At 50.7% G+C, this 23,857-nt stretch overlaps 7 protein-coding genes across 7 annotated transcripts; 3 read left to right on the top strand and 4 right to left on the bottom strand.

Annotated features, from left to right (window-relative positions):
• The first annotated feature begins 105 nt into the window (after positions 1-105).
• On the top strand, positions 106-2,073 carry PV10_03665 (uncharacterized protein). The gene is made up of 2 exons (XM_016368141.1): positions 106-1,710; positions 1,803-2,073. The coding sequence occupies exons 1-2, from the start codon at positions 150-152 to the stop codon at positions 1,805-1,807; spliced, it is 1,566 nt and encodes a 521-aa protein (XP_016227659.1). The 5' UTR covers positions 106-149; the 3' UTR covers positions 1,808-2,073.
• Positions 2,029-3,693, bottom strand: PV10_03664 (uncharacterized protein; the record flags this gene model as incomplete). Its single annotated transcript, XM_016368140.1, has 1 exon — positions 2,029-3,693. One exon carries the CDS (start codon positions 3,691-3,693, stop codon positions 2,029-2,031), a length of 1,665 nt encoding a protein of 554 aa, XP_016227658.1.
• Positions 3,694-8,779: 5,086 nt separating this feature from the next.
• Positions 8,780-9,712, top strand: PV10_03663 (uncharacterized protein; the record flags this gene model as incomplete). Its single annotated transcript, XM_016368139.1, has 1 exon — positions 8,780-9,712. The coding sequence occupies one exon, from the start codon at positions 8,780-8,782 to the stop codon at positions 9,710-9,712; it is 933 nt and encodes a 310-aa protein (XP_016227657.1).
• PV10_03662 (uncharacterized protein) lies at positions 9,577-10,560 on the bottom strand. The gene is made up of 2 exons (XM_016368138.1): positions 10,414-10,560; positions 9,577-10,352 (listed from the first exon to the last, which is right to left on the bottom strand). The coding sequence occupies exons 1-2, from the start codon at positions 10,491-10,493 to the stop codon at positions 9,935-9,937; spliced, it is 498 nt and encodes a 165-aa protein (XP_016227656.1). The 5' UTR covers positions 10,494-10,560; the 3' UTR covers positions 9,577-9,934.
• A 2,478-nt stretch (positions 10,561-13,038) lies between these two features.
• PV10_03661 (uncharacterized protein) lies at positions 13,039-15,798 on the bottom strand. Its single transcript, XM_016368137.1, has 4 exons — positions 14,642-15,798; positions 14,473-14,560; positions 14,288-14,404; positions 13,039-14,227 (listed from the first exon to the last, which is right to left on the bottom strand). The coding sequence occupies exons 1-4, from the start codon at positions 15,053-15,055 to the stop codon at positions 13,197-13,199; spliced, it is 1,650 nt and encodes a 549-aa protein (XP_016227655.1). The 5' UTR covers positions 15,056-15,798; the 3' UTR covers positions 13,039-13,196.
• Positions 15,799-17,338: 1,540 nt separating this feature from the next.
• PV10_03660 (uncharacterized protein) lies at positions 17,339-19,898 on the top strand. Its single transcript, XM_016368136.1, has 2 exons — positions 17,339-18,269; positions 18,323-19,898. Exons 1-2 carry the CDS (start codon positions 17,414-17,416, stop codon positions 19,759-19,761), a joined length of 2,295 nt encoding a protein of 764 aa, XP_016227654.1. The 5' UTR covers positions 17,339-17,413; the 3' UTR covers positions 19,762-19,898.
• Positions 19,899-21,772: 1,874 nt separating this feature from the next.
• On the bottom strand, positions 21,773-23,758 carry PV10_03659 (uncharacterized protein; the record flags this gene model as incomplete). The annotated part of the gene is made up of 2 exons (XM_016368135.1): positions 21,773-23,590; positions 23,648-23,758. The coding sequence occupies 2 exons, from the start codon at positions 23,756-23,758 to the stop codon at positions 21,773-21,775; spliced, it is 1,929 nt and encodes a 642-aa protein (XP_016227653.1).
• Positions 23,759-23,857: the final 99 nt, after the last annotated feature.

The following is a 23,857-nucleotide window of genomic DNA, read 5'->3' as shown; positions in this document are numbered from 1 at the left end:
GAAGAAAGCTTCTCACCCCACCCTTACTATAGTGACGACTTCTTGTATAGAAAAATAGATACATTCGAAGTCGGTCACTCAGCCTCAGGCCGCGTCCTCGCCTCCTCTATCTCTACGTCCACGTCCACGTCCTGCTTGACGTTTAATCGATGAGCTTTTTTCAACGGCTCGAAAAGCGCAGGTCTATCGTCAACGGCGAGCCCCATACCTGGGATCTGACCCCTCCTCAACAGTATGAGAAAAGCCTGAGCAATTCATCCAAGTTCCCACCAACGCTCATCCCCCACCCCGATGTCTTTCGCGATGCCATAGTTCCCTCCCTCAAACCCGAGTATGGTGCCAACACAAATTACCCTAACCCAGGTCACCTGGCGGTTCACTTGAGCCTGCTCGAGTGCTTCCTCCGACTCAAGCAATCCGTTCTCAATTCACACGAGCTCAATGTTTTGGACCTGCCCAGCTACTCTCCAACCCCAGTCTCGGCCCCATTCTCCGCGCCGGTGCCATCGCCCAACTCGCGCCGTTGGAGTGTAGTGGTCCGCCTAGCCGTTGCTCGATTCCAGGTATGGTACGAGAACATCGAGTCGACCCTGACGCATGCCTCTGCATATCATCGCTTTGGCCCCGGGAGCCATGCTTATCACGCCGCAATCACTCCAAATTACCTCCCCCCACTTGATGTTCTCCTGGTGTGGTATGCCTACATGCAACAGCCTAGCGCATATCGCTGCGATAACTTAGCCCACAGTTTTCCTAAGCTACTGGAGATTCCAATGCCTTGGGAAGCCATCTTGGCGGTCATTGACCTCGACAGCTTAGTCTTCAAAATACCCGTTGCAGCGGAGAAGCTGTTTATGACCACCACCTCCCAGTCCCCAGATATCCTAGACTACCTCGAGCACCCACCCCCATACAGTGACTTGAATACCGAACAGGCATTTTCCATCGATCTTGCGGCTGCGGTGCACGGTCTAGTCGACGATGCTTCTTTCATAGAAACCATGCATGAACACCTATGGCTCCGATCTCCGTCTCTGGAAGGAACATTAACTCGTGGAATCGCCCAATACAGCGCTCTGGCGCAAGCCACTGGACGACAGGCCTCCCTCTGGCTCCACCGAGTTCAGGGCGACATTTTGCTACAGCTAGTGTGGAGGACACACATGCTCTATCCTATGGCCTATCTACACTATAGTAACATAACCTTCGGAGATAATTGTCTGTTAAACGTCACCGACGAGCTTACACATGCAATCGTTGCCGATATCAAAATGCCTCTGACATCGGAGCAGAGTGCTACTGCCGACCTTATCCAAGCTAATGGCACTCAAAGCTCAGGTATGAATACTATATGCCATTGTTGGACGTGCGAACGCATTCGGGACGATGACCAAAACTACGAACACACATCTAACAGAACAACCATACAACTATCATCGGCGATCCTGAACTCGATCGACGGGCCACCAAGAAATTCGTTTCGGGCTATGACCATACCACAACCGGCTTCTCCATCTTCAGGTGTTGCTTTTCCTCTATCTAAGTTGAGCAAGGAGCAAATCTCTGCAGTCAAGGCCGATTTGATCTTCTACCGGTATGTTGAAAAGTTCCGAAGCTCTAAGCCCCCCGGGACTCCTCTCCCTTCCCGCGCAGCCTCACACCGCGAATCAGAAAGACCCAGGGCAGGGAAAGATATCAAGAATCGCGTCGGTGCGTATGAACCTTTGATCTATGCTGCTCTCGCCATCTCCAATGTCTCCACGTGCAGGCTGTTGAAGAAGGAGAAGCTGACATTCATAAAGGGTAGAAATCTTGGACCAGTCGGCAGCTCTGGCTGTTGCGTCTGTCTGAAGAGCAAGCAATGCCCCAATGACACCATGGCGAGCACCAAACATCCTGCGAACAGAAGCATAGAGTGATCATATTAAGATTCTAATTAGACCTTGTCCCTTCTAAACAAGGCGAGACACAAGTATCACAGGTTACGAAAAAGGTGACAGTCATCGAAACTCATGGTGTCGCGTACGATCAAACTGCCTTGCTCTCTACCCATCGGGCAAGAGCAACACATCTTTGGTCAATTACTCGCCAGAAGATGTCTGCGCTCCATAATACCGTAGGAAGAACAATGACATATCCAATCAGCCAAAGGCGAATAAACGGGCCGCTAGGCATCGCCCAAACAGGCTTGCCCGCCACCCACTCATTGACAATGGGCTGCAACCAATACCATAGAGATTTGATGACTGCACCGTGTACCAAGTATAGGGCGAACGAGATCTGTCCCAGATAATGCGCCACCGAGTTTGAGAATAGCGGCGCGAGCCAGTTTGATGTCGCCACAGGCCAGGTCGTCATGATGGCACCAATGACGCGGACAAAATCATCTTTTTCCTGGATGTAGGTGGGCACCCATGACAAGACTGTCTGGAACTGTGGGTACACGTCTGCGCTTTGAGACGGTGTCGACAAGAAGAATAAGCCGAGAATGAACATGGCTAGGCCAAGCAGGTTGGACATGAAGTTCCTCCGTGACATAATTGGTTGCAGGAATGGGAGATTCTGCAGTCTGGCGGGTGGGAGGTTGTAGTTGTGTCTTTGGTGGAACGACGGGTCCAGTTCTACTTGCTGCCCATGCCTCTCTGCACGAATCATGTCGATCTCTGCAAAGAACATTCCCGCAATGAAGAGTAGTTCCGCAAAGCGTTCCGTAAACAAACAATTTAGCCCCAGGCCTCCGTTAATGGTCATCCGCCAGGACGTCCGGAGCGGTGCGGTCAAAGTCAGCATCATGAAGATCAACATGCTGCATTTGAACTCCACCGGGATTGTCCAGAGATGAGGATCATAAATAGTAGCCTGTGGGCGGGCGGCACCAGTATCGGTATAAGGCACGTTGAACGCGCCCCAAGGGATCGTGTTGTCGAACATGCGATAGCAATCCATTAGTGCGTCCCAAATTTGGTCCCAAAACGAAGTGAAATAGGGCGGAGGCGGCTCCTGAGGTCCAACCTTGCCAATATGTGCTTGCCAGTAGAAATTGTTGCCGGCCTCAAAAAATCGTAAGTGGGTCATGAGTGCGACAAGCACGATCAGAGCCATAGATGGAAGGTAAAGGCGCAGTGCTCGTCGAAAGACTGCAGATGAGATGGCTGAGAGCGCCTTTGAGACTTGCTGTGAGCGAATCAACCTCAGAGGCCTCGAAGCTAGCACGTAGCCGGAAATGAAGAAGAAGACATCTACCATGGCAACCCCAGACCAAAGGAGAGACATATAAGGTTGATACATGATTCGGTCTCGTAACTGCTCAGTGGGCGCTTCTTCCAGGCAATTGCTGAATGAATAGGAATAGTGCGCGTGAAAGACAAACAGACAAGCTACTCCTCTGAGGCCATCGAGGGCAAGAATCTTTTGGGTCTCCCGCCGCTTCTTATCCGAAGGAGTCGGGTTTTTGATCAGATTGGCCAGGAAGCTTGGGAGAGTGGCAATGAGTATGCTGAACATTGAGCGACATCTTGTTGATGAGATGGATTGAAAAGTTGTGGAGATCGAAGTGAAGATTTTGGTGAATTTCGGCAAAGCCTTTGCCTCCCTTGGACTGTCAAATGGCTCCATGATGATGATCATGTTTCGATCAGGTATGGGGAGAGCCTTTTCCCTGGCCCAGCTAGAGCCACCAGCTGTGGTCGCCATTTCTTAATGTGGTGACCCACGTTCGGCGACGAGATGAAGCGAGACAAATCGATACTCGAAAAGTCTGACGAGATCGACATCACCTTTGGGGGTTGAGGTTGACTTTAATCGATCGCCAACCGGCTGCCCATACTCGGACCATCTTACATGGGTCTTGAGCAGTCATTTCACAATGTGAAGCACGGCCCGCCCGAACACGTATGTGTCAAACACGGTTGAATGGACTGACACGCAGCTCGATGACACTGTACGTCGTATCTTACCGAGGCAACCCAGCTCCTACTACTCAACCTGGTTGTCTTGCAACCGTCTGGGCGACACCACACCCTAATGGAAGAGTCGGGTTAACGTGCGCATTTTGGTGACCAGATCGCCACATATTAATTGCTTGAGGTATAGAGGGATTTTCGAATTCGTACTCAGTTCAGATTGTACTATGTACAGTCTTCCGGCGCGCTTGTTGCCGAAATTCGTTATAAATGGCGACGCGACTGACAGGATTGACGTGTTTAGCAGGCATGAAGATCGCTTGTCTCGTCCAATAATTGAAGGTGATCTGCAACGCTTCGGTCGCATCAAGCTAAGCTCTTCCAATTGGTACCTGCGCCCAGACCCAATCATGTGTCTCGATCGAAGACATCACGTCCAAAGGTAAAATCGCCTAGAAGAAAGCGAGCTTGGTGGCAATGCAATCCCAGATTGACCTGAGATCTGCCCAGGCGTCCTTCAAGGCCCCTGGCGGCGTGACAGTAAGTGAAAATTGCCCGTTGCTTTAACAAAACTGTGAGCCAAAACAACCCGGCCGCAGCTTTCGTATAGGCACGAGGAGCAGACTAGGGCGCCCCTGAACGGGTCATCTTCAGTTATCTGTCATTTATTTGGTGCTGGACATCTCTTCCCATTCCGCTGGAACCAACACAACCCACGTCAGCATGATTGCCAACAAGTCATATAAGTCCCCCAAGACCTGCCACCTTCTACTGACGTCTTTTACAGCTATGATTGGATCCAACGAAGTTCTTGGAGGCTACATCAATCGCCTCCCAAGTTCATTGCGAAATTCCAAGGTGATACAAGCTGTCCATTAAATAATAAAATTAGATTGAATAATCAAACCATCAATCGACTTCCACGTGCGAGTGATCGTCGAGCATCGAGGCCGTGATCGATTCGGACCTGTCTGTGCTCCACTTAGAGCGTGTACTTGAAGCCCACTTGGCCTTCAATGGGCTTGGAGATTGTGCCATTGTCCACCTGTCGGTTCTTCGATCGAAAGTACAACGTGTTGATTCCAACCAGAGCCAAAATAAAGAACTGCAACCCGGCAGTGGTCCAAAGTCCGGGGACGTAGCGCGGGGCGTCCTTCTCTCGGAACACCGTGCTTGCGATAATCCCTCCGATAGCTCCAAACCCAATTTGCAGAGCACTCCCGACAGATCTCTTGCTTTGCATTCGAATGTTGTTACTCTGGTACGCGAGAATTGCTGGGACGTTCCCCTGACATCCCGCTGTGCCGAGGAAGATGCCAAAGTACCTGACGCCGTCGGTTTTGTGGTATGCTGTGATCATGAGACCGATGATCGCCACGACCGATTGGAACACAATAATGGGGCCGCGAAAGTGGTATCTATCTCCAACCCAAGCTAGAAATAGGGCTGCTGGCACTGCTGTTATCACCGGCGGCGCTGACAACAGATTGGACACCCCTGGGGAGTATCCCATCCCTCGAATGATCACTGGTGTGAAATATGCAAAGGCATAGCTGCGGCCATGTCAGCAATAGTCGCCACCACCGCTTTCAGTACTCAACTCACGCTGGCATTGTTGTGGACATGAACATTAATGCACTGTGATTTGGTGAGTACATGCGCCCTTTTTGCACGGTCGACCGTCGTCACAACTTACAAGACCCACAACTTCCAGTCTCGGAGGTGGTGGAGAAACTTGGCCCATGTTAACGAGTCAGGCTCAGCATCTCCTCGGTCGATCTCGATGCGCGACTTAACGAAATCTGCTTGACGAGCCGTGAGAAGCTTTTTCCTTTCAGCCTTGTCGGGAAAGTCGATGATGAGGAACCAGGAGAGGATGGCGACCACTTGTGTTAGTAAACCCTCGATAATCTACACACAAGGATTCGAGCCGTGTCAGTTGTGCTACGCGTTGACAGATCCCGGCCGTCATAAGCACTCACAAATATCCACTGCCAGCCTCGTAATCCGCCAACTCCTTCCATTTGCATCAATCCGTAGGCGAGGATGTTGGAAAATCCACCAACTAGGACAGAGATGAGGTAGAATGCGGCAAGCCGCTTCTGGACTTCGTAACGAACGTACCTGGAAGGGATGAAGATCAAACCTAGATCAAGACATCACAGACAAACGAATCACCTACCAACATGTGACCAGATACACACAGCCTGGGAAGAATCCGGCTTCGAACAGACCGAGGAACGCTCGGCAGGCCGCCAAAGCCCCGTAACTCTTGACGAACCCCTGGCCCAACATGACTGTTCCCCAGGAAAATGAGATGAACGCAAGCCAATTCGCGCTGCCGACACGACGCAGGATAATGTTCGACGGCAGCTCGAAGAACAGATACGGAGGGAAAAAGACAACCTACGAGACGAATGTCAACATATATCATTTGGGTAAGTGGAGGTGTGAAGATACCAGGGCAATCGTGTATCGGCTACCAATGTGAAGATCCAAATCCGCCCCCATGCCAGCAACTCTGGCGTTGGAGATCTGAAATGAGGCTTGTCAGTAAACCAAAGGGATAACAGCGATCAAATGGCAGCCAGGTTGGTATGACTTACATTGACACGGTCAATGAGTGCAATCGAATAGAGGGCTCCAAGGATGGGCAACAATCGAAGGTCAATTTTGCGCATCAGCTTCTTCTCTTCATGGGTATCAAAATCCTGATGGGGTGAGACTGAAGGAGGCCCTGCTCCATTCTCAGACTCGTTGTGAGTAGTATATTCCTTGTCTCCGTTATTAGAAGCCATTGCATTTGTAGGGGTTAGCCCAGGAGAGACGATACTGTGCTTGAACCAGTGTAGCATAGGATGCAGGAGCAGCAGGAGGCTATGGGTGGCCTTTATCTTCATTCACATTGTTTCAAACCCCCAATAGCGAGCAGTGCCAGCATCATTTTGTTGCAGTCGTCCAAGCATTTACCCCACAGCTTGGTACCTGTCACGAGGATCAGCAGGATCAATCGCAGTCTTGGGCGCGTGGACTTGGCGATTTATAACCATCCGCGATTGGCTTCCTTCTCACAACACAGGGATATCGATACGAGAAAGAAGTGACTTCGACCTCAAAAACGAACTAGACCGCCAGTCTCAAATGGTCCAGGTGATACGACTTCCCAACTCAGGCCTCTCACAGCAGGCACATAGATCCTACCTCTGTTAGGATGACGGTCCAAGACCAAACACAAATAGTCCTCACAGGACTTGCTGAGGTGGATTTCCGCCTTGGACAAAGTTGCCAATGGCTTGGCTCTTCCTCTTAACTTCCTTCGAGGTCGCTTGACCACGGGTCAAGGCTTGGGGTCTGAGGCACTGCCCCCGTAGTGAACACACGGCAGTTGATTGGCAACTCGATCCAGATAGCGAGAACTCGAAGAACTTTTTGGTCTATTTGAGCTTGCCACGCGCTTCAAAGACTTAAGTTTTCGGTCAAGGAAATCAGGTACTACTTCATGAGAGTATGACCAGAAGGCAAGCAATATCCAAGCTCAACATGAAGCTCTGAGTTCTGGTAGTGTATTATTGTGGAGTAGGTGGATGCATTTATGCGTAGTTTCGGGGGTGATCCTGCTCTTAGGAGAACCTTGACATTTGGTTGGTTGAACGGAATCCTTCACAAAAACAGGTACACCGGGAACAGGGTGGTGACGAAGGCAACTTCTGAGAATGCATTGACGAACCCTTAAGGGCAACTTGACGGACACCGCAATCAATTCTCGTTTACGTCAAGCCTAGCGCCCACGAAGCTAGGGAAGCTGAGAGCTCAACGCTGACGGCGAACTCAGCCTTCTGGCTGCACTTTTTGTACCTGAGGGGAAAACTAAGATACACCCAGTTTGATTCTGAAAAGGGGATGGGTGCTGAACCTCGGTCTTCAGGTAGATCTCATGGTCCAGGTCATGCATCGCTTCGATGGGACCACGGGCTGCCAAGTATCCCCCTCACAAAAAGACCCTGTGACTGAACGTCAAGCTTCCAAGGTTTGGACAGTTGTTGCTGGGGAACGTGTGTGGCTTTGAGGTTGAACTGTATTCGGGTGCTAAACAAAGTCCTGAGTGAATGAAATGCTTCATCATCACGTGATATTCTGCGTGTTGAGTATTGATGTGCGACCCGAGTAACTTACCAGTCCCAATCGAGAGTCTATCGCGAGATTTGCCAAGAATCAGAGTCATGACGTCCTTTCAATGGCCCAACCCTCTAAGAAAGGATCAATAAAACCGTAAGATTGAGAGCACATGCGTCTTGTTGGATTGAAACAGGTTGTGCTCCATAATATCGTCATTCGACTGCCGCAGTGTCCAAGTCTGTCCTCCTGCTCAAGAACCCCACCCTTCCGATCGGTTGACCAAATCTCTCGCCATAAACCTAACGCTCCATGCTCCCCCGATCCGAAGCCAAGCGAGTCGATCTGACTAGGAGACCAACTAGTCATAGATCTAGATACGCTGGTGCTCCAAAATTGGTCGCGGATCATCATGATCTTGCCCCCATTGGGTATACAGTGCGATAAGTGGCAGCCTGCTCCTCCTGTTCAGCTAGGTTGTTGCGTCTTGGGCAGACATCATCCTCTCTGCGGCCGTATCTCAACAACGTTCGCGACATCTTCTACTCGTGGAGTTTTGTCAATGGTTGACAGGGTCATTCCACAGGAGGTTGAGATATGACACGTTGACTTGATACTTCAATCCATGCCTCCATGCAATACCTATATAGATGCCTTATGGCCTTCAACCATCTGGCATCAGCGCAAGGCTGCAGTTTTCGTGAGACGCCCTTCAAGATCTTCACGTAATCATACACATCTTTAAACAACTCCTGTCTGCCATAATGTCAGTACCTAACAATCTCATTGCCTTTGGTCCCGACGCGAACTGCACTCTAGACCTTTGCCCCATCGAGGCCACCGTTTACCACTATCGTCCATCTCTACCCGCCAACGCCGTTTTCATTGCGCTGTTTGCCATATGCATGTCGGTACACTTGTTCCAGGGCTGTTATTACCGCACCTGGACTTACAGCATCAACAATGCCGTTGGTTGCATAACAGAAATCATTGGCTACTCAGGGCGGATCATCATGTACATGAATCCTTTCAGCTTCACCGGGTTTATGATGCAGATCTGTTGCATTACATTTGCACCCGTCTTCTTCTGCGCGGCCATATACATTACATTGACAAAGATCGTCAACCATTTGGGTCCTAAATACAGTCGTCTCCCGCCAAAGGCGTACTATTGGATCTTCCTCCCCTGCGACATAGTGTCTCTTGCTCTTCAAGGGGCCGGTGGAGGCCTATCGACTGACAGTTCTGGGTCCAGCCAGATTGGTGTCAACGTCGCTCTTGCTGGATTATCGTTCCAAGTTGTCACTTTGACATGCTTCAGTGGCCTCTGCATTGACTACGCTATCCGTTACTATCGATCAAAGGATGTGGCAAAAACACCGGTCACACGACCATTCAAAGTATTTGCCATCTTTCTTGCGATAGCCATTCTTTTGATCCTAGCCCGGTGTATATTCCGTGTCGATGAGCTGAGCGAGGGCTACAGTGGACATCTCATCCGAAATGAGGGTCTTTTCATCGGGATGGAAGGTGTTTTGATTATCCTTGCGGCTTTTGCCCTCAATGGCTCACAGCCTGGACCAGCATTTGGTGCTCAAGGCATGTTAACCCAAGCTGACAACGCCGACGTGGAGAAGTTGGCCACCAATGACAACTCGGAACACATCAAAGTCGGAGACGGACAGCCAGGCAGGTGAAAGAGATAGGTTGATTCGAGTCATGAATCTGGTGTTCAAGGTATTGAGACATGGTTTAACACGACCAGGAATATTACGGTGCCTGGAAATATACCACATGCGATGTTAGATATTTTCCAAGGCAAGGTAAATGCGATATTCATGTTTGACTCTGTTTGCCATGTCGCCCTGTGTGGTCCCCTGTCCGCGAGCATAGCGGATCGTAGTTTTTGCAGCCTCTCCTTATAGTTTGGACTGCTTGCTGCCGGTACGCTGATCCGCCGTGAGTGCTTCATAACCTTGTCTCACATGCGCCGGCATGCCACTTTTAGACGGCCTTCCTAACTTCCCAGCAACCTGCTCGACCCAGACATGCATAGACCCACCAACGGCCTTGACATCCTCTTCACCTTTCCGGAAGACCCCAACCTCGTACACCACGCTGGTGTTGCCCAACTTAGCGACACGAAGACCCAATTCCAGCATACCAGGATATTCGACAGATCCGAAATAATCAAAATACGTGTTGACGATGATGGCAGCTTGTGAGCCCTTGGACATTTGATAGCCGCACTCATCAATCAAATATTGATTGGCGATGCTGTCACAAAGCACACCGTACTTTGGATTATTCATGTGTCCAAAGACATCATTGTCGTCCCTAAATGATTGCTCCCTCAGTAGCTAATCCTCAAGGTCAACCCAAAAACTGGCCGGCTTACCAACGAAGTCGATACTCGAGAAAATAATGATAGTTGTCTCGCGTGCGTCGCCGCTTAGACGCTATGTCTAGTCCGAGCATCCTCGCGGTATCTGAAGAGTCTGTTCGACTATAGGTGGAACTCAGGTGCTATTGTGGCTGGATGGCATTGTTGGACAAGTTGTGAAATGACCTCTGTTGATGTTGCACCAGAGAGAGCCGAGGTTGTCCCCGATGTGGTTAGCGCCTTCGGTTGAACTACTTATGTTCCTGCCTCTTTTAATGGGTCACAACAGGAAGTTGCGAATGGCCAGTGGGCGCGCTTTCCACGCGTTCCTGGCAAGGAGCCTCCTGCGTTCTCTGTCTACGGAACATGTCGTCCACGATACTCAATGGTGGACATGTATCAACGCCTTCTAGGTACATAGTCGATCCTCAATCATAGTATTGTCATTGTATCTTGGACCACCCTTCCAGCTGCCGAGCTTACAACCTCGGCCTTGCTGCTGTGCCCTTTTTCTGCTCTCTCACCCGTTGCAGCGCCGCGTCCAGACTCTTGCGAGTATTCTCAAAGTATATATGGCTGAAGTCGCTGCTTGCCTGACCACTGATGGTCCTGGCTTGGATTCCATGGCTAATGGTGCCACCCCGGACAAAATGGAAGATCTTTGCAACTTCCCAGTCTCTACCCTCGCCATCCTTGCGCAGGTCATGCCCAACAATCTCGGCATATCGATCTAGGAGTTCTGCTGGGTCGGGCATGCCACTTTTGGCGCGATTCGCTGCAAGAAAAGGCGAAGCATTTGACACAGCTGACGGATGCCCTGCTTTGGTCACCTCGTTCCAGAACGGACTCACTACGTATACCAGATCCATCAGAGGATGCCCAATCGTTGACAACTCCCAGTCGAGCACCGCAATGACACGAGGTTCCGTCGGGTGGAGAATCTGCCCATACCAGACCTTTTGTCAGCTCCTTGCTCCGACCTCCACAAATCGCTTATCTAAACAGGGACGTACCAGATTGTCAAACTTGAAATCGCCATGAACGATGGCATATCGATCTTGGGGTAGATTAGCCCTCACGTAGTCGGTAATTTCGTCAAAGTGTTCGTGCGCTCGGCCCAGCTCCTTGCCTGTTTTGGCATCCTTGACCTTGGCTTGCTGGGCTTCTATCCGACTGAATGTGTTACAATGGCGTGCGTAGAAGCCAGTTTTCTTCCCATAACCTTGGAGGCCAATGGCATCGGGGTCAATTGAGTGCAGCCATGCCAAAGTCTCAATCGCTGAGAACCAACTAAGGAATCGGTCAACATAACGGAGTGGGCATCCCAGATGGTGGACTTACGCTTTCCTCCTGTCCGACGGCGAGAGGTCTCCCAAATCAGGGTCTGTAATGATTCGTCCTTTGACAAACTCCATGACCTGAACAAAAGGACTCCAATTAACCCAGATCTTCCTGTATGACCAGAAACCAGCTTACATAGAATGCCGTTCCAATGACGGAATCGTCCATGCACAAGGCAAAAACCTTGGGGACTGGAAATCCTTCCACAGAGCCCAAAGCTTCAATGACTCGATACTCCCGATCCACTTGATGTGCCACAGGACTGATGATCTGCCCTGACGGTTTTTTCCTCAAAATGAATCGGGTTTTCCTGTACCCAAATCTTGTGAGCATCGCCTCAAGATGCAATCTATACGACTCGAACACTTACGCAGCATCATCGACGAAATAGGTTGGATTGCTCTGCCCATAGCCAATCTTTGTCGACACCACAGGCAGCGTTAGACCCGGAATTGATCCAGTGCTAAGCAGATATTGACCCAGCGCCGCATCATCTAGGTCGTGCCGCGAGGCCGCCTTGGCCTTGGAAGCCGGATTCATCGAAACCTATCTATGCGCTCAACCACGTTCTCATAGTCTCAGTCAGTCAAGTCGAGGGCTGTTGTCGATGGTAATGAAATGTGTAAATTGCAAGCCTTCGACTGTCCCCCTTCAGGACAACAACTCCCGGCCTCCATATAACCCAACAATGAGCCTCGGGTTGCGGGGTAAGCTCATGGCCGCCAGTGCCTCAACGCTGACATACCCTTTGGTTCGTTCAAGTGGAGAATAATGGCTATTACCGAGGCGGTTTCGGGGCCGAGGGGCTCGGACTTGGCCAACAGGACAACAATAGGGATGACTACTTTCTGCTCGTGTCAGGACTCATGATTCAGTAATGTTCAACAGATCGCGACACCTTGGTGTGGAGTGGACTTGGATAGTCGGATCTTGTTTCGCCCTTAAAACGACACTGGGACGTGATCTTCAGGTCACTACATCGTGAGTCTATCCTTCCACCCACCCAATGGGCAACATATCTGTATACACAGAGAACTTCAATTATTCAATCAATTCATCATTTTGAGACTAGGATTTGTGGACAGCGTAGGTACTTCAACTTGTGACTATCACTTCCGTCTGGTAGGCTCCATCGTGTTAATGGTGCCGCTTGGTCCATTACTGAAGCTGGCATGATACCAAATGAGACGTAAGGCAAGTACGAATCCACGATCAATCAGTCATATAATGTCCACTCTACTATGACCGCTGGCTATCCTCGGTTTCATAACACTCATGACCAAACGTTCATACGGTCTAGGAGATTTCTCGCTCATGCTCTGCAACCAACATCGCCTATTTCATGACAAATTTTCCAGTTCGAATCTGTCACTATCGATTCCTGCATTCCACGCCCGCCTCCCACCAATCCGTGACAAGTGGCTAGCTATAAGATCTCCTTGCGCGTGTGCACTCCATCAAGTAAAGAGCAAACTCGCAGCCTTTTTAGCACCGCCCACGAACCCGCGTTTGTGGCCCTTTTCCTTGTCGGCGTCGTCGACATAGAACCGCCTTCCAAAGTCCAAGTCGACTGTGCCAATATCGACCCATCGTCGACCACGGTAGTAGATTTTGGCCCCGACATAAAGCACGATAATCACCAACACCGACACGTAGTTGGCGAAAAAGTCTTCGGCGTTTGTGACGCCACCTCCTAATGGCCAGACTGCCAAGCAGAATTGGACAATGATTAGCAAGACGCACATGATGAATCCAAACCAGGCAGCGTATGGGTATGTCCAGCTTTTCCATGGCAATTCGGATGGTTGCCGGCCCTGGAGCTTCCAAGCAGCTCGGAATCGAATGTGAGACAAGCATATCATGCCCCATCCAAAAAGAGTGTAAAGAGATGTCAGATTACTGAACCACCCAAACACTTCAGCCCCTGAATTGCTCACGTTGAGATATGCCAACCCACCACCAAGGAGAATGACTGGGACCAAGCCGTACCAAGGTCGGCCGAGTTTATCAGCCTTCTTCAGTTGTTTTGGGGCCATACCGAGATATGCAAGACCCATTGCAGTGCGAGCTCCTGCATAGATCGAAATAGAGCCACAGGAAATGACAGAGAGCAAAATGATGGCATTCATCATGTGCGCGAGCGTGGGGATCCCTGCATTGCGGTAAGCAATGACAAAAGGAGATGCGTTAGTCCCAGACTGTCCGAAAAGATCCGGGTCTGTGGGGGAGACATTGATGGTGATCATGAGGGATCCAAGCAGGTAGAAGAGAGAAAGGCGCAACCAGATTGAGCCCACTGCACGAGGTACCGCTTTACGAGGGTTGGCAGTCTCTGCAGCAACCAGCCCAGCATTCTCGGACCCAGCCATTGCAAATATGCACACCGGCATCACCGTGAGCCACCCCTTGAAGCCATTTGGGAAGGCGTCCTGGTTCCAGTAGCGAAAGCCAACTGATTCGTGGTTTGGTCCACCACCAGCGGAGATGACTATAAAGGTCAGGAAGAAGGCCACACAAAGGAATAGAGACAACGAGTGGACCACCGTACCGATCATAGAGAGGATGACGACAAAAATCCAACTGAACTTGATGAGGCTACACACAACCTCGACTTCGCCAAAAACAGTGACAGCACCGACATTGATGATGACAAGCACGACCAGCCCTAGTATGATTTGGGTCAGCAGATGATCTGGGGCGCCATGTTTGTTGGTGAGGACAAGAGCCACTCACAGATTGAGATCCAGCCAGCAATCGGAACCTTTTCTGTCCAAAAGCTAATGATTGTGTTGGCTGCCGCAAGCTCGTTGGCAATAGTGATCTTGCCAAAGGTCAGCGTTAATTGAACATTGGCAAATGAAGGTCAGCCCGAGAACAAGATTCTCTCGGCGGGTCGACTCACGGCGAAGGAGAAGTAGTAAGCCCAGCCAAGTGCGAAGGCGGCAGCTGGGTCGATAAACTTGCCAGTCCATTGAACGAAGGCGGATGGCAGTGGATACATGACTGCCATCTCGCCAATCGAATGTGCGACCGACCAGATCATGGCACCAGATAGGCAATACCCGAGGAAGATGCCAGCCGGGCCACCTCTCACCAAGGACAGCCCGGATCCAAGCCATAGGCCCATACCGATACTAGAGCCCAAGGCTATCATGGTCAAGTGGCGGGTGCTGAGCAGACGACGGAGCTCGGTGTCGGCGCCATGGTCCTGAACGTAGACATCTCCAGTGATGGAGTTGCGTTTCTGAGTGTCAAGGTCGTCGAGGGGAGTCTTTGACTCTTGGATATAGTCGCTTCCCGTGATTTTTGGATCCATGGTAGACGAGGTCGGGACGGTCGAGGTTCGCTGCAAAGCAGGGGAACAGGTGAGAGATCAAGTTCCATGGGAGGAAGATGCCCCAATCGATGTTTATACGTCTGGCAAGGGACAGGGTGTGATATTCTTGGCAATCAAACCACTGGCATTGATGTCACGTCATTGACCAGTGTAGCTACCTGAATGATGTATGATTGACTTGCCGCTCTTGTCTCTGTCGGTCGAGATCAGTACCCTGGTCTATCGGTGTAGGAGCGTCACATCAAGGATGAGGAAAGCAACAAATGAGACAGCCCAAGATCACATCATAGTATGATCGGGCGATCAGCTGTGGTAGACCCTTGCCATGAAAATGTCGAACATTGAAGTTAGTAGGATCAAGGAAGGTCTGAAGTTGCCCAGTCTGATAAGAGTCGGACGGTGTGGGGCGACACGGTCATGTTGTTACATTGGGCGCAGAGGCTATATGATACCACAACACACCGACGAACAAAAGGCGAGCGTTCGTTCTAGAAGGTGGCAGGGACGGGCAGCATGCGCCAAGGTTTATCAAGCTCTCATAAAGCGACCTCTTCAAGCAATGAGAAGAGGCCTTCTGAGGTGAAGCGCAGATTGTGACTGGCTCAAACTCTTATCAAGAGGTCAGGACAAGCATGCTTGGGGTGGTGCTTGGCCAAGACGGATGCAGACCCGATGAGGAGTGGGAAGCGAAGTTGACAGTAGCGGTGCGGATTGGCGTGGCCATGACCCCTTGTCCATTTTGTCCGATGGAGCAAGGACTTCCAGACTCTGACATGATGAAGAAGCGCCGTGTGGACCATATGGTAGAAAGGCGATAGGGACGAACAGCTGCAGCTGCGAGTATGGCTATTGTGCAGCACCTAGATTGGCCCGAGCAAGCATCTTCGATGGCTATGTTACACACGCTAGTCAGAGCTGGATCATGTATGACCTTAGATTGTGAGGAACGGGCGAACTCAACATTTCAGATGGCCGATCATGAGCAGCCGGTGGAACTTGACAAAGAGCCCAGCTTCGGACCGGACTACGGCGACCAGAGAAAATGTTGCTGGTTGATGCCACAAAGGACGCCACGATCCAAGGAGTGATGTACCACAGTGTGAAATAGTGAGGAACAATCCCCTGTAGCTGATTGGTTACAAGAGTGTCTGTTGGAAGATCAAGATGGATAGGGCCATGTGACACGGTGTGGTGTCAGATGTTGATCGACAGAACCATGTGCTCCGATGATGAAGATATATGTTAGAAGGAGAGAGAGCAGACTGGGAGGTCTGAGTGTTCACACCTAGTCAACTACCCTCGAGTCTCAGCATGGACTTTATAATATTGTCGTTGTAGTTGTGGTGTAAAGGGCGTGAGTGAATTGTAATCGGCTAGAGGAAAGCTGATGCAGGGTTGCTCAACTTGCTCCTGCCCGAGATACCACGTACGAGTCTTTGTAGGACAAGAGCCAAGCCCTCAATAATTTGGTCGTTTCGCTCCTGCCACTCACCATAATCATACCCAAGGTCACACAACAAGACTTCAAGGTCAATTTCAAGGTTGTCCGAGAACAGAAACTCGTCGCCAGCAAATGTCAGAATTCAGGTTGTGGCATGAAATAATTGCATCAAGTCGAACAAGTTGATTTCAGCTAAGACAACTAGTATCAGAGGAGAGTGTTCAACTCGCCTATCTGGAGTAGTTGTTCACTTAATATTGCTGCTCATGCTCTGTCGTAGCCTACCTACTGTACGTTGCCCGACTCAAGCCCCAGGCACTTGAAGCGCACGTGACGACTTCCTTTTGAGAATAGGTAGTTGTTTAACTTCGTTCATCGTCCATATCCAGTTCGAATACAATGGACGCCGATAATTCAACACCTCAACAGGTTATGGCGGAAGACGAACAAAGAGGACGAGCAGTCTGTGCAGTCGAAATGTTATGGACTGCCCAACGAACTGAGGTCAACTCACTGATTGGCACCCACTCAATAAGGATTGCATCAGCGTGGATTCAACAAATCAAGAGAAAAAAAAAAAAGAAAAAGAGGTATAGGAAGGTTGAGATGGCAGGAATCACCATGAGCACCGAGAACTGTCGCAATCAGTAAGAGGCAACAAGCAACAACAGAGGAAGGAGTGAGGGGCATTACATAGTGCTTATGGTAAGCAGGTGCGGGGGAAGCGGAGGAGTCACTGTCGGCAGACCTTCCATTGTCAGAGTTGCCTGTAATAACCTCCGACATGACTTCAACAGCATCGCAGGCGTCGACAAGAGCCAGCAGTCAACAGTCAACGCACGTCTTTGTGACTTGTCTGTTTACTCTATTTGGATCAGCCCGACAATGACCCAGCTATGGACGAGCGAACACCCTTGATTCAAACCGTCACGGTTCGCAGAAGAGCTCCACGATACTCTCGTTCCACTCTCCGACGCTTCTGCTCAATCGCACTTGGCAGTACTTTGATTCTCATCGCTGTCCTCTTCCTCCTTCCGCTTGCCATTCTACCCCGTGGAAACGATAGCTTCTCCTCCTATCTTCCCTGGGCCGCCCCTTTCCCCAAGTCATGGCCTCATACCGCCGGCATCTCTTATCATGACCTCGAACAAATCTTGTTGCAAACACCAAATCCAGACAGAGCCCGGTCCTGGAGCCAATACTATACAGCAGGACCTCACCTGGCCGGCAAGAACCTATCTCAGGCCATATGGACTCGTGACCGTTGGCAAGAGTTTGGTCTAGAGGCCGATATCGTCGCATACGATGTCTACATCAACTATCCTCTTTCACATCGTCTGGCCCTGTTGAAGCACGGCAAGGTCCAGTACGAAGCCTCGCTCGAAGAGGACATCCTCCCGGACGATCCTACCACCTCACTCACCGATCGCATACCCACATTCCACGGTTACTCTGCCTCTGGCAATGTCACTGCCCCCTACGTCTACGTCAATTTCGGCACGTACCAAGATTTTGAGGATTTGCAGGCCGCAAACATCACATTGAAAGGCAAGATTGCACTTGCCAAATATGGCGGCATCTTCCGTGGTCTCAAAGTCAAGCGGGCTCAAGAGCTGGGCATGGTTGGAGTCGTCATCTATTCCGATCCACAGGAAGATGGCGACGTGACCGAAAAGAACGGCCACAAGCCTTATCCCCAGGGCCCAGCAAGAAACCCAAGCAGTGTCCAACGAGGCAGTACGCAATATATCAGTATGCTCACAATCCTCGCCACTGCTAACATTGACTAACAGGTGTCGTGACAGGTACTCTTCCTGGGGATCCCACCACCCCCGGATACCCCTCTAAACCAGGTGTGCCTCGCGTGGACCCTCATGGCTCCACGCCAAAGATCCCGTCCCTCCCCATCTCATATGCCGATGCGCTTCCACTGCTAAAAGCTTTGAATGGTCATGGTCCAAATGCGAGCTCCTTCAATAGCCATTGGCATGGAGGGGGCCTCGATTATAAAGGCGTCGATTATAGCATAGGTCCGACTCCAGAGTCTCTGACTCTGAATTTGGTCAACGAGCAGGAGTATGTCACTACCCCTCTGTGGAATGTCATTGGCGTCATCAATGGCACAATTTCAGACGAAGTCGTTGTCCTGGGCAATCACCGTGACGCCTGGATCGCAGGCGGCGCAGGCGATCCCAACTCAGGTTCGGCTGCCCTCAACGAAGTCATTCGATCCTTTGGTGAAGCTCTCAAAGCCGGTTGGAAACCTCTCCGAACAATTGTTTTCGCTAGCTGGGATGGTGAAGAGTATGGCTTGGTCGGTTCCACCGAATGGGTCGAGGAGTTCCTACCGTGGCTGTCGTGCAGTGCCGTTGCCTATCTCAATGTCGACGTGGCCGCTCGCGGTACTCATTTCAGTGCCGCAGCGTCTCCACTCCTCAATCAAGCAATCTTCAACGCCACAGGCTCTGTCATTTCACCAAACCAGACCGCCAAAGATCAGACCGTACGAGACACTTGGGATGGTCACATTCGTACCATTGGGTCTGGCAGTGACTTTACTGCCTTTCAGGACTTTGCCGGCATTCCTACTCTTGACATTGGCTTTGGGAGTGGTCCTGGCGATGCAGTCTACCATTATCATTCCAATTATGACAGCTTTCACTGGATGGACAAGTACGGGGACAAAGGCTGGCACTATCATGTGGCAATTACAAAGGTTTGGGCATTGTTGGCCGCCAAACTCGTCGAAACACCTATACTAGCCTTAGGTGCCGAGGACTATGCCAAAGGCCTGAAAGGCTACTTACAAAGTGTCAAAGGCAATACTGAGCTGTTTGAGCATGGTCGCAATCATGACTTTAGTTTCCGTCGCCTGGAGAAGGCAACATCCCGTCTTGAAAAAGTCGCTGCCGGGTTCGACAGCTACACGGCCGAACTTGCCGATCGTATAGAACAAGATGTTCCGTGGTGGAAATGGTGGAAGAAGGTTCGATTATATTACGAGGTGCGCAGGGCAAACCAAAAATACAAGAAGCTAGAGCGACAATTCTTGTATCCGCAGGGTCTCGATCAAAGGTCATGGTTCAAGCACGTGGTTTTCGCGCCGGGGCGGTGGACTGGCTATGCTGGTGCCACATATCCTGGCCTCGTGGAGAGTTTGGAAGATAAGAACGCGACCAATGCCCAGCGGTGGGCTGAAATTATTGAACAAAGGCTAGAAGCAGCGATCAAACTGCTTGCGTGATGCTAATAGGGTTTGGCTTTTTCGAGCGCCACAATATCTGTATTTGCTTGCGGATAATAACAACATGTTGAATACAGACCTGACCGTGAAGTTGAGAAGCAAAACAATCTTGAGTATTGAAGCGTATACCAAAAATGGCCAGGGGTATTGTTTAAATCGTGTTGGCTGTTCATGAAAGTGCTGTTGACGGAAAGATTGATGGTGATCGCAACCGTGAGAATTCGTTTTTGGACACACCAGCTGTCATGTTCCCCGAGTCCCGTTCCTGTGGACATCAGATAGATTTCCGATCGTTCACTAGCGGCTTGTGATTCATAGGACGGGGAATCAAATGGTTTTTCCTGTGGTACATACAATTAAGTCATAACCAAGTGGGAAGTCAGTTAGGCCCGAGGCGGCCGGAGGGACCCTTGTTGGACCACCCCAGGATGACAAGAGTTCAGGCGGCCTGAATTGCATCATATTGACTACTTAATCACACCTTGTGGTCACAATGACTAAACATTGATGAGATTTCTCGTGTTTGGGTGTAAGATTGTCAGACGCTGCGAGCCAAGGCGCCCACTTGATATTCCTGGATAGGATAAATGTATGGTGGTACCTGAGGTGCTTATGGGAATATACAGTACATATATATAGTATGTTTATGTCTATCGCAACGCACACACACCTTGAGTCGTTACATGATTTCTGGTCGACTACTTCCATCTTTCTAAATTTTCTCTGTACCTCACCTCAGAATCAGTTACATCGGGTTCAACTGACAGCAGCATGGCTCACAAACTTCAGGATCAACTGCCTTGGACGCAGCGGCCATTGATTGTCAATGCACCCATGGCAGGATATGCGGGAGGGGCTCTTGCAGCCGCAGTAAGTAATTCCGGTGGCCTCGGTCAGATTGGCGCCATCTTCGACATGTCGGCTCTGGACAAAGAGTTGCAATTGGCACAGTCCTGCCTCAATAATCCATCCGCTAGCCGTGGCGGAACACTGGCCGTTGGCGTTGGACTCCTCGTTGGCTTTCTTAAACCCGAGCAAGCGCTGCCGGTGTTGAACAAGTATCGGCCCGCAGTAGTGTGGATGTTTGCCGCCAAAGATCTGTCAGACTACGACATATGGGCTGCGCAATTACGAGCCGCACTGCCCGACACCAAGGTCTGGATCCAGGTTGGCAGTGTCACAGCTGCACTCGCCGTTGCGAAGGATGCCGGCCCGGATGCCTTGGTCTTGCAGGGCTCTGATGCTGGTGGTCACGGATTTGAGAGAGGGGCCAGTATCGTGTCTGTGCTGCCCGAGGCTACAGACCTTTTGAAGTCGAATGGGCTGGGTCACATCCCATTGCTGGCATCGGGAGGTATAGCTGATGCCAGAGGTGCAGCGGCTGCCCTCGTCCTGGGTGCCGATGGCGTAGTCTTGGGGACAAGATTTCTTGCCGCTAGAGAAACCATCATTCTAGACGGCTACCGGGACTTGGTTCTGTCTACCTCAGATGGAGCCACAAATACTGCGCGGAGTAAACTGTTCGACAACGTCGCAGGTCCCAGTATATGGCCCGACGCCTACGATGGTCGATGTCTGGTCACGGAAAGCTATCGTGATTATCGCGCAGGCGTGGCAATTGAGGAAGTGAGAGACCGCCACAATAAGGCAGTCCAAGGACAGGACTTGGGCTTTGGCAAGACCAATCGGGCCAATGTCTGGGCTGGGACAGGAATCGGCCTGGTCCGTCAGGTCGATGACGCCTCTACCATTGTAAATGAGATCCGCAATGGCATCACAAATGAGTTGGAGAAAGCAAATGCCAAATTATGAAGACGAGCATAAAGATGCGAAATTGATGGCAGACAGCCCTCAGTATGTAGTAGAGCCCAGAGGAGACAACTTTTTGGAACTTACATCGTGTATTAACCACTTATATATGTGTATGCGGGCTCTCTGCAATATTCCACACTCAAGCACGTGGATCCGTAGGCGGGTTTTTGCAAATCTGTCCCCCAGCCCAAACGGTGAATCAACTAAAAGAACTTCCTCCCACACCAAACCCACTTCTTGTCGCCCCAAGATCACTGCTGTACCTCCTTGACCCAGAGGGGATGACGCCAGGCCCTAAACCAATGGGGCTGGCTATGCGTTGGAGATTCTTGTGCGATGTTTGTCGTCGAGCAGTCGGACGATGTTGCGACCCTCTTGACATTGTGGGTGATAGCTGGCTTGATCCGGGAAGATGACTGTCTTGTTCGTCTTCTTCAAACACGTCCTCTATCGAAGGTGGAGGCCGGGAAGGGGCTACCCTGGAGTAGGAGGTGTCAGGAAACATGTTCGTGGCCGACGCTTTAGCAGAGTGTTCCCTTCTGTCTTGAAAAGAGTCGTCATTGTCATCGTTGATGTCTTCTTCTTCTTCTTCATCGTCGTCATCGTCATCAATCTCGCTATCGTCGTCGGTTTTGTTACTCCCAAAGCCCTCCATCTCGACTAATGCAAACACGGGCACTGCACCAATGACTGCCACAGAGGCCAAAGTCCACCATGAGATGACGACATAGCCAATATCCACGCCAGCTGTGAAAGTAGCGCCGGCTAAAGCTGGACCAGCCGCCCTGCCAATGGCAGATATACTAGTTGCGACGCCGTTCAATGTTCCCAAGATGCTCAAGGTGGTGGCACTATTTGTTAACAGAATGGTTGAACAGGGAAAGGCGAAGATACCGCAGAAGCCCTTGACGAGCATCAATGCCATCATGACGACCTGCCTGGATTGGTTTGTTGATAAAAGGGCAGTAAAGGGGGTTGCGACGTAGATGAATGGAAAGGCCAGAGAACATGCCTTGAGGCAATTCAAGACACCAAAACGGCGGGCGAATGGAGGAAAGACAAAGAACTGGATGAGCATGCCAGAGATGCCATAGATGGTGAAGAGAAAACCAATCTGGTTCGAGTTGATGCCGAAACCGCCGGCAAACCGGAGGGGGAGTTTGACGTCTTTGTCGTGTCGACTCTGAACAGGATAGTGCATGAAGATAGGCAAAAGCTGGTCGTAAGCCACCGAGTGCATGGCCAAGAAGGTATAGACAACCAAATTGATGTTGGACTGACGGGAGAAGACTTCACTCCAGCCTGCCTTTTTCTTGAGAGGGGCGGCAGGTCGGGGGGTGATTGGGCTCGACAGTTCACTGGTGGTGCCGTCGAGAAACGGCTCGCTCTCCTCGGTGGAATACGCCCTTGGTCTTGGTCGTCTTGTGCATGGCCTAGTGAGGAGCCGTCCTAGGACTCTACCGTAGTCCTTTCTAGACTTTTTCTCTTCCAGAGTCTCGTGTAGGAATAAGAAACCCGAAGCGATGCCCACCAGAAACAAAAGACTGATCAGCAGGTTGGGAAGAGCAAATGGGTAGTCTTTCAGTAGTTGCCACTTCCCAAAGACTTGAGGATACCTCTCAGCGGGATGGACAAGAGTACCACCAAAGGAGGGCCCGAAGATAGAGCCAATGTTCCAGACCAGAGGCATGATACTGAAGGCACGAGGCTGGAGTTCTTTCTCCGGGACGAGCTCAGCGACGGCGGTTCTGATGATTCCAACATTGCCGTTAGAAAGGCCCTGCAAGGAGCGGAAGATGAAGGCCCAGACGAGGTTTGTGGAGAAGCCAAACATGACGCTGAATATCATGGTGCAGGTAAGAGCAGTAAGAATGATTGGTTTCCTGCCAAAGCGATCTGAGGCCCGTCCCCAAGCAATGCCTGTCAGGCATTGTGAGAGAGAAAAGGTGGCAGACATGAGACCGGCCCATTTGGCAACCTTGTCGTGGGGGACATGAAATGACTGAATCATCTCTGGCTGTAGGCGGGACAATTAAGATGGAGCGGTGAACGGAATGTCAGGGTAGGGACTTACGATATAGGGATAAACCGAAGTCATTGCCACGGGCTCAGCGAAGCGACAGATGGACAGGATAAAGAGTTGCTGTCCTGGCAGCTTGAGCTGTCGTTTTGCGTCCTTCACCATGGCTCTGGGAGTGGCAAAGATGACAGGAAGCCATGGGCATGTCCCTTTGGACCTGGTATTGAATTGACAACGGCTTAGTCGAGCAGACTGCCGACCTTC

The sequence above is a fragment of the Exophiala mesophila genome (assembly GCF_000836275.1).
Source record: "Exophiala mesophila strain CBS 40295 unplaced genomic scaffold supercont1.2, whole genome shotgun sequence".
Taxonomy (NCBI): Eukaryota; Fungi; Ascomycota; class Eurotiomycetes; order Chaetothyriales; family Herpotrichiellaceae; genus Exophiala; species Exophiala mesophila.
Note: the sequence above shows the minus strand (reverse complement) of the source record. Positions and strands in the feature narration are given on the sequence as shown.

Coding starts and splice junctions, on each gene's coding strand:
- PV10_03665 (XM_016368141.1), top strand. CDS start 150: ATGAGCTTTTTTCAACGGCTCGAAAAGCGCAGGTCTATCGTCAACGGC.
- PV10_03662 (XM_016368138.1), bottom strand. CDS start 10,493: ATGCTCGGACTAGACATAGCGTCTAAGCGGCGACGCACGCGAGACAAC. Junction 10,353..10,413: donor CTCGAGTATCGACTTCGTTG/GTAAGCCGGCCA, acceptor GCAATCATTTAG/GGACGACAATGATGTCTTTG.
- PV10_03661 (XM_016368137.1), bottom strand. CDS start 15,055: ATGGATCCAAAAATCACGGGAAGCGACTATATCCAAGAGTCAAAGACT. Junction 14,561..14,641: donor CTTACTACTTCTCCTTCGCC/GTGAGTCGACCC, acceptor ACCTTTGGCAAG/ATCACTATTGCCAACGAGCT. Junction 14,228..14,287: donor CGTCATCCTCTCTATGATCG/GTACGGTGGTCC, acceptor TGACCTTTATAG/TCATCTCCGCTGGTGGTGGA.
- PV10_03660 (XM_016368136.1), top strand. CDS start 17,414: ATGGACGAGCGAACACCCTTGATTCAAACCGTCACGGTTCGCAGAAGA. Junction 18,270..18,322: donor AGGCAGTACGCAATATATCA/GTATGCTCACAA, acceptor GTGTCGTGACAG/GTACTCTTCCTGGGGATCCC.